Genomic DNA, 12788 nt, shown 5'->3' with positions numbered 1-12788 from the left:
GGAAAGAAGGGAGCAGGGGTGAAGGTTCCCTGGAGATGTCCTACACTAGCCTGCACAACCTAGCCTGGAGCACAAGCCCTCCAGGCCCAGAGTCCCTCCCAGTCCCTGCACAAATCAAGGCACAGATGGCGGGATTCCAGCCCAGGTGGTCATGGAGTGCCGCTGTGTGAGTTACCCCCACCACCAAACTGCTTTGGGCTATGTCCGTGCACCAGGGGGTGGGCCTTGAGGTCCCCATGACACCTTGTGGCTCGGAGGTCTGAGATCAGCCCCCTGCGGCACACATGGCACTCACAAGTGGCCGCATCTGAGCAGAGCTCTGGTCTACCAGGCACCTGCCCCAAGCTGCTGCTGTTACAGCGGACCTGGAAGCTCGGCCATGACGCAGCAGCATCAGAAGCCCCTCAGGAAGGCAGCTGAGTGGCTGGGGCCGGGGCTTGATCTTTTGGTACCTTCTCCATTTCTGAACCATGTGAATGCATCCTTTTTTAACATGCAGTTCAGGAAGTGAAGAGACAGAAGTCTGGCCAAGGGCTCAAGGACTCTGTTTTCCTTCCTCAAGTTTCTGAAAGTCAGTCAGGCTACCTCAGCTCTTGGTACCATTTCCCAACACCCCGGTGCAGCAAGTACCCATTCAGGCCCTTCTGTTTTTATGGCTGAGTGTGCCACGGGCTTCATTACCTGGTACCATCATCCCGCCGGGCTCTGCTCCCCTCTTCCCCACACCACCTGCTCCAGCGTACCTGTCAGACCAGGTGTGCCCTGCGACGCTCTACTCCGAGCCCACGTAGCACCAGGCCTGCAGCTGCGGCAGGCCGACAGGCCAGGCAAGGGACCACCAGCAACTTCGCAGACAAGAGAAGTCAGATGGCCAGGAAGGCGGGTTCTACAGGGTGCCGAAGGGTGGGGCCTGATGGCGGCTGCCCGGCTGGTGTCACATGGTCCGGCTATACTCAATGCCACCCTTGGTGGAGATGCCGGACCACGGCAGGAAGCTGCAGAGCAGGCTGTGGGCCTGGCGGTAGATCCTGTGCGGGATGGAGCAGGGGCTCAGGTTTGCTAGCGCGGAGCCCAGGTGCTGAATGTAGTCCGTGGGGCATCGTTAAGGAAGACTCTGACTCTGACTTGCCTCGCCTGCCCACACACCCCTGGATGGCATGGTCAGCAGGGGCCCACATGGTCATCTGCAGGGCTGCGGGCAGATGCCACACCATTTCTCAAGGAGCCCCAAAGCCTGCCAAGCCTCCGTGGAGCGCCAGAAAGCCTTGTTAGTGGGAGGGGCCTCCGCTGTGCAAAATAATCAAGGGTGGCACGTGGTACAAAAGGACCTTCTGGGCGAGGCCTCAGGCACAAGGACACCTGGACCAAAGCTGATGGACAGGGACTGGGGACCAGGGCGACCGGTCTGCTGGAAGAGCAAGCATTCCCAGTTCACTCCCATACTCGGTCATTAGAACGGCAGGGCCCCGTCCCTGGGACAAGGAAGGGGGGGGTCCCATCTTCACAGGGACTGGGAGGCCTGCAGGGTTTGGGGCCAGGCTTCTGCCTCCTGTTTACTCCCGTGACATGGCTAAATCCTAGCCTCACTCAGTTCACTCCTAGCTCGCTTACTCTCAGTGTCTGGGGCCACACCCTCTATCAGGAAGTCTCCTGGCCTCTCTTCTTCCTGTTCCAGCCCAGAGAGGGTTAAAGAGGGAGCAGGGGAGGGACACAGCTCTGGTGCCTCAGGAAAGGGAGGTCTGAACCCAAGCACTCCCAAAGGCAAGCAATTCTTTTCATCCCACTGGTGTGTCTTCTCCCCAGGCGGCACAAGGCCCTCTGAGGGCAGGGGACCCATCTGTTGGGTTCACAGTTGTCTCTCCTGCGCACCTGGAACAGGAGGCTCTCAATCAGTATTTGTTGGACAGGTGGATTGTTGGCCAAGAGGGTTAAAACCCACACCTCATGCCAGTGAAGTCTGAGGAACACTGAGTACAACCAGATCTACCCACACCACCATCTGGTCAGGAAAAACATGTCCCGTGGGCTTGGCCTCATGAATCATGTGAAGGCAACGCAGCTCCATCTGGCACATGGGCCATGACCCTGCGAGTCACCCTTGTGGCTGGGAAGCCACATCCCTCACCCCTGAGAAGTAAAGGATATAGGATTGTCCAGGGAGGGTGGCCACCGTTGATGTAGAGGACATAGGTGAAGCCATCTTTGAGGACCCCTCGGATGGAGTAGTAATAGGGGAGATAGTGATGTTGCTTAAAGTCTCTGTTTTCGTAGAAGTTTATTGCTGTGTTGTTGGTGGTGAGGACGTGCAGATAGATGGCTTTGCAGTGGTCCTGGGAGGTGGTTGATATGTGATCCTTTAAACTCTCAAGTAAAAGGGAACCTGCAGGAGAAGGGGCGACAGTCACACGGTAGGACAGGCAGGCAGGGAGCATGAAGCAGATAAGGAAGTGACCTTGCCAGACATCTCTACAGATCTCCCTGCCATTGTATCAAAGATGGAACTCCCATAACCACCCTGTCAGAGCCCCTAAAATCCCATGGTCAGATGGGGCTCATCTGCTGCACACCATCGGGCATCTGGAACCACAGATGGGGGAGGCCTGCTTCTCCCTCTGCCACTCCCCCTGCTTGTGTTCCTGCTCTCGCTGTCTCTGTCTCTGTCAAATAAATAAATAAAATCTTAAAAAAAAAAAAATTATTTATTTATTTGTCAGAGAAAGAGAGAGAGGGAGAGAGCACAAGCAGGGGGAGTGGCAGGCAGAGGGAGAAGCAGGTTTCCTGCAGAGCAGGGAGCCTGATGCGGGACTCGATCCCAAGACCCTGGGATCATGACCTGAGCTGAAGGCAGACACTTAACCGACTGAGCCACCCAGGCATCCCTGGGACTGTTTTTCAATTATGTTTTCTATTCTTAATCAAGAACACCTTGTGACCAAACATAAGCCATGTGTGTGGCGACAGGTGTGGTGAGCGGTACCCATTCCCTGACCAGGACATCTGGGAGCGTTATGAATCTGATCAAGTCAGATTTGGGAATGAGGCCATTGCCTAGAGACCTGATGATGGGTGCAAAGAGCACAGGTTGATGGCCAACAGAGTGGAGGTGGGGCAGGGAGACCTGCTAGGAGGGGCGGGAGGCTGAACGTCCCCACAGGCCAGGGGAACGAGGGACATTTAGGGGCTGGTCATCAGCACGTGGGAAATGACTGGACATGGTGGCCAGAGCACATGTGCCAAACCCCACGAGCTCAGCGCCCCTTACCGATGCCGTGCTTCCTGAACTCCTTCACTACTCCCAGACTTAGAATGTACGCAACCTGCGTGTCAACAGAGAAGCTGGAGGCTAGAATATCTCCGTCCTGAAGGAAAAGTCAGACATAAAGGCATGTTAACGGTTGAGGCTCCTGGTACCACCGCAGGGCACATCCCACCCACCGACTCCCTGACCACGACACATGGGGTGGGGCTGGGGCGGGAGGGGACAGAGCAAAGGATAATGGAGAGTCAGTCCCACAGACACCCACACGGAAAAGACAGGGTGCAGGTCCTTGTGGCACAAATGGCTAAACTAAGGACACACACAGAATGTCGCTCCTCTTGTCAGAATGTCGCTCCTCTTGGGGATGTGTGGTGGACCTGACAAGGGTCGAAGGCACAGCAGTAACAGGGAAGCGACTGTGCCACGTGGACACGTACTGGACACCCAGGACGAGACAAAGTTTGAAAAGGTTTGCCTCAAGGATCCTACGCTGCCCCCAGGTGGTCTCTGAGCAAAGGAAGTGGGGGCCTGAGCGGCCTCACCGCCCTGTGCTGCCCACGCCAGGCAGAGCTCCGCCCCACGCCGCCCTGTGCCTGCCTTGCGGTTCTGGAGATGGGAGTTCCGGCCTGGGGGGCTCCCGAATCTGACCACCATGCGAGACGAAGTGGAAGAAAAAACCTCAGGAGGAAGCTGGGACAGAAAGTCACTCTCAAAAGAAACTACCTTCGCCAGAATCTAATTACGGGCAAAATGGGGTATACTTGAGCGGGTCGGGTCTTTCAAAGGGCGATGTTCTTCTTGTACTTTTAAAGAAATAACCTGAAGCTGAGCAGATAGAACCTGCTGCCAGTTGTGAGTGGGTTTTTTCCTGTCCTTGGAGTAAACACCCACGTGATAAACACTACTCAGTCGCGAAGATGACCAAAATTACTGGGCAGAATCTTGACCCAAGACAACCACACGGAACAATGTGTCTGTGGCCGTGACCTCTCATTTTATTTTATACTCAGAGCAGAGCTTGCTGATGTAGGGCCACAGACTCTTAGGAGCTCCAACATAGATCTCGGAGAGGTCTGTGAAGCTGGATGAAAAGAAATTATATCTCTATCTTCACTAACCCCTAACTGGAACCTAGCGTGTCCTTCAACCAACCACAGCACCATTAGTAGTTTCTACAAATCACTGATCTTCCCAGAGCCCTTGACAACTTTGGGGGTTCTCAGTGTATCATTTACACTCCTCCCTACTTTGTGTTTTGGGGTTTTTTAACTCCTCCCTACTTTAAAATGACAGCCTGCAGCTAGGTCTCTTGTTCAACTTGTGTCTAACTGTATCACCTACACCCAGAAAGAAACCAACTGGGTATGAGTCTCATAATCGGTCTGGGCTGCTAGGAGAAAGGGCCACAGAGCAGGCAGTGTGATTTGGCTGCAAGCCCCCGCAGGCCTGTGCAGCGACAGGGACCACCAACTCCTTGCCACACATACTTACTTCCTTGTGTATCTTGGTCCTACTTTTTATTTCAGCTACTATCATTCCCACGATGGCGCCCCTGTAGGTTGCGGCGAGGGAAAAGAACTTCTTGTTGGAGGTGATATCACGATACCATGAGTCTGGGTACCTGAGGAGAACAAACTGAGGTGAACCCCCAAAGGTCAAGCTCAACTAATGTGGGGCTTCACAGTGGAACCACACCCTGCCCACTGTTCCACGGCTGATAAAGGAGTCTGTCCACCACTCAGCCTACACCAAAGGGTCTTCTCAAAGCAGTAATCTGTCTAGATGGGACTGGGAATTTCTTAAAAATGTGTGGGGTTTTTTTTTTTTAAGGTTTATTTATTTATTTTTGGGGGGAGGGGCAGAGGGAGAGGGAGAAACTAAAGCAGACTCCGAGTGCGAAGCCCATCGCAGGGCTTGATCTCACGACCCAGAGATCATGACCTGAGCCAAAACCAAGAGTCGGACACTTCACTGACTGAGCCACCTAGGAGCCCCTAGACGGGACTGGGAATTTCTTTTTTTTTAATACAAAATTTTTTTTTAAAGATTTTATTTATTTGCAGAGAGAGAGACAGCCAGAGAAGGAACACAAGCAGGGGGAGCGGGAGAGGGAAAAGCAGGCTTCCTGCAGAGCAGGGAGCCTGATGCAGGGCTCAATCCCAGGACCCTGGGATCATGACCTGAGCCGAAGGCAGACGCTTAACAACTGAGCCACCCAGGTGCCCCGGGACTGGGAATTTCTGATGGGAAAAATAATTTTACTATCATTTTTTGAGAGATGAGAGAAAAAAAAACCTCTGATGACATTCTCTTGATGAGAGCAGGAAGTAGAGGGACAGCTGGATAGCTGGATGAGTTAAGACTGATGGCCCTTGATAGCCCATAGACCTGGGTGATTTCCAAGAATTCTGGGAGTCCTTCTGAAGACTGGGGGTGTGGGGAGAGCCAAGTTCACAGCTGAGTGGCATTTGAGTTCACTGCACCTCCCTGGGCAGAGATGGGGACAAGGCTTCAAGGGCAGGGTGTGGCTAGGGTTGCTAGGGGCTATTCACCAAGACCCCTCACTCAGGGGAGCAGGAAGAGAACATTTAGTGCAAAGCCCCTGGACAGTAACGAAAGGCAGACTCACCACAGCCAGGAGACATGGTCAGGAGGGCAGGAGCACTCGGGGCCTAGGGGCGTGTGGGCTTGTTTTTTAGCTTGGGGTAGACGTAATAGGTTAGCCTGAGATGCCTTGTTGAGACCAAGAGCTAGGGGAGGGCACCATACCCTCTCGGTGACATAGCAGACAGGTCCTCTACTCGGCTCTGCTCTACAGCGGCCATTGACCACTCACCAGAAGGTTCTATAGGGCCTGAGCATCACCTGCACTCCCTCCCTGGTCCTCCTCACACTACCCCAGAGGGATCAGCTGGCATGGCAGCCACGACACGGAGCTGCCACCACACAGCCCATGGGACTGCAGTTCATTCCACCATCTTTGGAACCTGAGGCCTCGGGCGCAGGAAGCTGTGACGAGAGGCAGGCAGGCCGGGCGCCTCAGGAGGCAGAGGCCACGGCCCCGCGGGACTCTACCGGGCGCAGACGCCTCAACTGGGTCTTATCCGAGCACATACTGGGCTACTTTGCGGCGGCAGCGGGACTGCTGGCGGAAGCAGGGCCCCTCTATGGCCCGTAAAGCCGCCACTGGACCACATCCCCAAGGAGGCTGAGGCACATCCCACCAGAGCTGCGAGGCTCGCCTGTCTCCTCCCTCCCGGCCTGCAACAGGTTAAACCACCAGTCTGAGGTCAGGACTCATGGGAATACGAGGCTTGGCAGTATCTAGTTCATTTTTACAAGTCTTTTTTTTTAAATAATAAATTCTTGTGATGAGAACTCCGGATTTACTGTATGATACATATACAGCAGTGTTCACTGTAGTTGGCATGTTGTTCATTACACCCCAGTACTTCTTTATCTTATAACTGCCAGTTTGTAAAATAAAAAGCCTGCATCTGGGGCGCCTGGGTGGCTCAGTCGTTAGGCGTCTGCCTTCGGCTCAGGTCATGGTCCCAGGGTCCTGGGATCGAGCCCCGCATCGGGCTCCCTGCTTGGCGGGAAGCCTGCTTCTCCCTCTCCCACTCCCCCTGCTTGTGTTCCCTCTCTCACTGTGTCTCTCTCTGTCAAATAAACAAATAAAATCTTAAAAAAAAAAAAGCCAGCATCTATTTTTCCCACTACAAAAGCTGTATGTGCCTATTACGGAAGCAAAACAGACAAAACTGTAGCTGCTAATAATCTGCCCACCTCAAACTACTAAAAACACCCTGCTACATGGAATATAACCTCATAAGCTTTTATCTTGTACATGTTTTTATTTATTTATTTATTTATTTAAAGATTTTATTTATTTTTTGACAAAGAGAGACACAGCGAGAGAGGGAACACAAGCAGGGGGAGTGGGAGAGGGAGAAGCAGGCTTCCCGCGGAGCAGGGAGCCCGATGCGGGGCTCGATCCCAGGACCCTGGGATCATGACCTGAGCCGAAGGCAGACGCTTAACGGCTGAGCCACCCAGGCGCCCCTCTTGTACGTGTTTTTAAATAAAAGCAGATTGAGGGGTGCCTGGGTGGCTCAGTAGATTAGGTGACTGCCTTTGGCTTGGGTCTTGTTCCAAGGGTCCTGGGATCAGGCCCCACATCGGGCTCCCTGCTCAGTGGGGAGCCTGCTTCTCCCTCTCCCTCTGCTTGTGCTCTCCTGCTGTCAAGTAAATAAATAAAATCTTAAAAATAAATAAATAAATAAATAAAAGCAGGCCTGGGATACACACTGTTTTCTAGTCTACTTTTCCCATTTATTATCTCATTAAAAAAAAATCCTTATCAACAAATACACCTCTTCAACAGATTTCTATCCCCCTGGCTGAATAACAAGCCTTTGCAGGCACATACCCCAATGTATGGAACCAAGTCCTCACTGTTACGATACTTAAGCTGCTTCTCAATTTTCTGAATTATCAATAGCACTGCACTGAACATCTTTTCAACTAAAGACTCTCAGGAAAGGCCTTCTGGGGAACTCTCTGCACGAGGGATGCGGTGAGGTGGAAAGAGGCTGACGGTAGCCAGGGCCCGAGGCCTAGGGTCCAACAATAGGCAAGGTGACCCTGGGCCACCCCGGCACCTCCAGGCCACGCTGGCTGTCACAGCAAGTCTTCTGGCTCCAGCACCAGCACTTACGTGTGTCCCACGCCCCCAGCCTCGCCCCCCACCCCGCCGAGCTGCAGCTGGGACAGTGGGTGCTGCTCAACTTACTCGATGGGGAACCAGTCGCCGCACAAATGTTTCACGGTGTCTATGTCATCGTGGCAGAGAAGGCGTAGGCTGACCTCGCTGAGGGCGCTGGACGGCACCACCTCTGTCATTCACACCTGCAGGGAGGGAGGCGGCGTCAGGAGGGCGGCCGCTCCCCCTCACCAGCCCACCGGGCACTGTCACCGCACGCTACCTCCTCCTCATGCTAACCTGTGAGGCAGGCAAGACAGGGAAGCTAGTATGGTCCCCCATGGACGGACGTCTCCTCAGTACCCGCACCGAGTGTGTCTGTCTCTCACAACAGCCCTAAGGCACAGGTGGCAGTCGCCCCCACACTGCAGACGAGGAAATGGGGTGCCCCGCCCCAGCCCGGCTCCTCCCCGGCTGGTCTCGCGTCTCACTCCCGATGCTGTTTCTCTGTGTTTCTCTGCCGCTGCAGAGAGCACCGTCCCCACTCTGCCCCACATCCCGATGTCTCCTGACCTGGGTCCCCCCCGGGGCAGCCTGGTGGGGGGCCACGGTTGGGCTGGATTTCAGCAGAAGTAGCGCTAGCTGGCTGGGCTGCTCCTCCTCCCCCAGCCAGCGGACAAAGACTCATAGGAAGGAAGAGAGACTATGAGACACGCCAAAGTTCAAATCAAGGGTCATGAGTTGTTAATAACTCTTTTATATTTAAAAATATATTATTTATTTATTTATTTTATAAAGGATCCTGCATTCTTATTTTTCTTTCAGCAATCTCCACGCCCAACGTGCGGCTTGAACTCATGACCCTGAGATTGAGAGCGGGGCGGGCGCCCTGCTAACAACTCTTCTACATCAGGAGAGTATGTTCAGTCCAGGCTGCTGGAGCAGCCTCTTTGTTTTAGTTGAAGGAAGGCAGGTGGAAAGGCTGGGCTCCCACAAAGCACCTGCACCCCCAGGATTTACTGACTACGAGAAAGCGGAACCTGCCAACCCAGGTCCAGCAGCCCGGCCAGCCCAGCCTCTAACCGCGACGTGAAATACGCTAATCACCCAGGGTTCCACCTAAAATGCTGGGTGCGGACCCAATCAAGCCTCCAGGCCTAACGGCACACAGGCTTCAGTTCAAGGGCACCATGACGCCCACCAAACACGGAAGGAGGGGCATTCTACAGGACAACTGGCCTGGTCTCTTCAAAAGATCAAGGTCAAGAAAAAAAAAGAAAAAAAGTAAACTAAAAGAGGCGAGGAGATCTACCACCGATTGTGATGTGTAAACCCCCAATGGGAAAAAGAACAAGTCAAAATAACCTTCTGGGGAAATGTAAACACGGGCTGGACAGCAGATGATGTTACGAAGCTGTTACTGACAGTACTGGACAAGGAAGTGTGTAATTACGTAGGAAGTCTTGGGAGTGAGGCATTGTGAGGTCTGAAACTAAATGTTTCAAGAGAATACAACTACTTAGGAAGCAAACATGACAAAATGCTATTCACCACTGGATCCAGGTGGCAGCTAAGACACAATACAGGAACTTACTGCCCACACATTCAACTTCTCTGCATGTTCGAACTTTTTCATAACAAATGTTGGGGGTGGCGGGACCCCAGAGAGGCTGGTCATCACCTACTGACCTGAGCTTAATCCAGAAACCAGTTCTGTGAGTGTGCACCGAGATTATCCCGGCGACACCCAAAGGTCTTGGGGACCCGGATGTTCAGCCCTGACCACTCAGCCAGCCCAAGTAAGTGCCTGTGACAATCCTTCAAGGTCACCTGCTCGGACTGCCCTGGCATCGTTAGTGCCTGGTTCCCATGAGACTTCAGGTGTCTCCGGGAGGGTCCCCGGGAAGGTCATGTCCTAATGTGCCAGCTGCCAGGGGCTGAAATCCACCCCGAGGCTTGACCACTGGGACAGCAAGGCAGATGCTCAGCCTCTAAGCCCTGGACGCAACCCCAGCAGGCTCTACTCAGCAAGAAGGGTTCCTGTGAGGGCCGCTCGTGGCCTGGCAGCCCCCTAGGACCACGTGGGCTGAGCAGTCAGGAGGTGGGCAGGAGGAGGTGGACGTACTGCAGGAGCTCTGTGGCCACACTGGGCTCTGTCTTTCCAGCACACGCCAAACTCCCAGTGGCGGGGACCATGTCACCTTGACACGTCCCTCTGCACAGCATTGGCTCAACAGCTGAAATGAGCAGGGACCCGCTTTCTCCTCCTCCCTCCATGTTTTCAGCCAAGTGCCTGCACACTGCCTATGTGGGGTCTGCAAGGTGGGGACCCCTCCCATGGCCCGCCCCACAGCGCAAGGTGCCCTCCCCCGGGGCTCTGAGGGGAACAGAATGGGATGCTCATCATGACAAGGGTTTGTTCCTGCTTGAGGACTGGTGGGCCCCCATGGGTCCAGGGTCAGGCAGCAGCTGAGGCACCAACTCGACCTTACGAAGGAGCCCTGCTAGAGACCTATCACTTAGAAGGGGACAGAGCTGGTCTCTGGATACAAGATCTTGATGGAACCCCTGAAAGCTAAGCTGACCTAGACAAAAGCCTCTTTCTGGGCAGGGCAGAGACAGCCAGCTGTGCTGACAAAACAAGGGACACAGCCATCACAAAAGTTAAAGTGAGAGGCCTGCTGGGATAGGGTAGGCCCCAGCTGCTGGGCTGTATTTGTTTAAGTTCTTAGTTCCAAACACAAAACAAAACTGAAACACCAACCAAACAACAGAAACTACCCTCAATCTAGGCAAATCTGATCTTCCCATGTTGCTTGGTGTTTCTTCTTTCTTGAGATGCAACTTCAAAAACAAGACCCCATCCAGCCTGATCTCTGGGTCAACAACAGCTCCACTATTTGGTTCCTGAACAGTGGGGCCGTTCCAGGGCTCAGCACCCCCATCTATGGCCGCCCACTCCAGCCCACGTCCCTGTTGGTATCCAGGATGCGGCCTGTGGCCCAGAACATGCTAGTGTGACCTTAGGGACCTCATGCCTCTCAAGTGGCCAGCCACCTCTTGGGACATGGGATTGGTCAACCAAAAAATGGCAAGTCCTGAGTTTTATGAGTCATCTCTGTCCAAAATATATCCTAGCAGTCACTGGATAGGATGTGGTTCCCCAGTTAGCCCGAGCCAAGGGCTGTTTTGTCCCACAGAACATGAGTGTACGGGTTAGAGGGGTTCGCCCACCAAGAGCAGGATGGACCCTGGCACTTCACATTCAGGTACAAAGTACTGCTCCCCTGGAGGTTTCTGCACAACACCCAAAGGGAGGGTAACCCTGCCTTCTTCCACAAAAGGGATGGATTCAGACACTGAGCCTGGTCTTGTCTCTGGCTCACCCTTCGCTAGCCAGGCTCTGAGTCCCCTCTAAAATAGAGAGGGTCAGGCCCAACAGGACAGTGCTGAGGCTGGAATGAGCTGCTGATGGCAAAGGGCTAGGAACTGAAGAAGAACTGCCCATCAATGTGGGCTGTTGGTGCCCACCAACTGGTGACCAGCATGGTCTGGCTAGTCCAGGGACTAGGACTTTAACAGTGATGTCCTTAGCCTTTAATAGTGATGTCCTGGGGCGCCTGTGTGGCTCAGTCGTTAAGCATCTGCCTTCGGCTCAGGTCACGGTCCCAGGGTCCTGGGATCGAGCCCCGCATCGGGCTCCCTATTTGGCGGGAAGCCTGCTTCTCCCTCTCCCACTCCCCCTGCTTGTGTTCCCTCTCTCGCTGTGTCTACATCAAATAAGTAAATAAAATCTTAAAAAAAACAAACAAACAGTGATGTCCTAAGTAGTTTTGCTCCGATTCCTAACTTAGGTGGTTCTCAGCTGCTGGTTCAGTGTGAGAGGCACCAAACCAGTTCTGGCTCACCTAAACTGGAAGGAGGCCCTGCCCCACAATCCCCTTAGCTGGGTTCTGAATCCACACACAGTTTACCTCTGACACTTTATTTATTTTATTTTTTTAAAGATTTTATTTATTTGAGAGAGAGCGAGTGCACAAGCAGGGGGAGGGGAAGAGGGAGAGGGAGAAGCAGACTCCCTGTTGAGCAGGGAGCCCTACACAGGACTTGATCCCAGGACCCTGAGATCATGACCTGAGTCAAAGGGAGACGCTTAACTGACCAAGCTACTCAGGCGCCCCCCCCCTTTTTAAAAAAGATTTTATTTATTTATTTGAGAGATACCTCTGATACTTTAAAATAAACAGTTCTCTGGCACAACACATGCACAAAAGCAACAACCAAAGGTTTCATTAATCTTGTAAGATATGAGAACAGCATTGTGGTTGTGCAGAAAATGTCCATACTCTTTAGAGATGTACACTGGATATGTAGAAGCAAAATGACATCATATCCTGTAACTTAATTTAGCTGGAGCAAAAGTGCCTAAATGTTAATAATTGTTGAATTGGATGATAGGTATGCCAAATAGGTGTTTGAAAATGTTCCCGGGGCACCAGGGTGGCTCATTTGGCTAAGCGTCTGCCTTTGGCTCAGGTCATGATCCCACAGTCCTGGAATGGAGCCCCCATCGGGCTCCCTGCTCAGCGGGGAGTCTGCTTCTCCCTCTGCCCCTCCCCCCTCTTGTGCTCTCTCTCTCTCTCTCTCTCTCTCTCTCTCAAATAAATAAAACCTTAAAAAAAATAAAGTGCATTTCTCAAAAAAAGAAAAGAAAATGCTCCCAATTAAAAACCAACCAACCAACCCCAACCAAACTTTTCCACGGAGGCCGAGTTTCGGGTAACAGATGGCAGGTTGGCCAGGTGGCTGACTTCAATGTCTCTG

At 53.1% G+C, this 12788-nt stretch overlaps 1 protein-coding gene across 4 annotated transcripts in view; it reads right to left on the bottom strand.

The window, feature by feature from the left end:
• Nucleotides 1-12788, bottom strand: part of CLUAP1 (clusterin associated protein 1) — a 70759-nt gene that overhangs the window by 46364 nt on the left and 11607 nt on the right. The window contains exons 2-6 of one of the 4 annotated variants that reach the window (XR_004298536.1): nucleotides 8055-8170; nucleotides 4751-4880; nucleotides 3263-3359; nucleotides 2146-2380; nucleotides 744-1091 (exon numbers count right to left, since the gene is read on the bottom strand). Coding sequence is in view for 1 of the 4 variants with exons in the window: in XM_032397717.1 (XP_032253608.1) it covers nucleotides 744-1028; nucleotides 3263-3359; nucleotides 4751-4880; nucleotides 8055-8164 (622 nt within the window). In the remaining 3 variants the exon portion in view is untranslated. Of the gene's footprint in view, nucleotides 1-743; nucleotides 1092-2145; nucleotides 2381-3262; nucleotides 3360-4750; nucleotides 4881-8054; nucleotides 8265-12788 lie in introns of all 4 variants that reach the window. The other 3 variants (XR_004298537.1, XR_004298538.1, XM_032397717.1) reach the window with 3 other exon arrangements.

This window comes from Phoca vitulina, unplaced genomic scaffold (genome assembly GCF_004348235.1).
Source record: "Phoca vitulina isolate PV1807 unplaced genomic scaffold, GSC_HSeal_1.0 scaffold102, whole genome shotgun sequence".
NCBI classification, from domain to species: Eukaryota; Metazoa; Chordata; class Mammalia; order Carnivora; family Phocidae; genus Phoca; species Phoca vitulina.
This window is presented reverse-complemented; position numbering and strand designations above follow the sequence as displayed.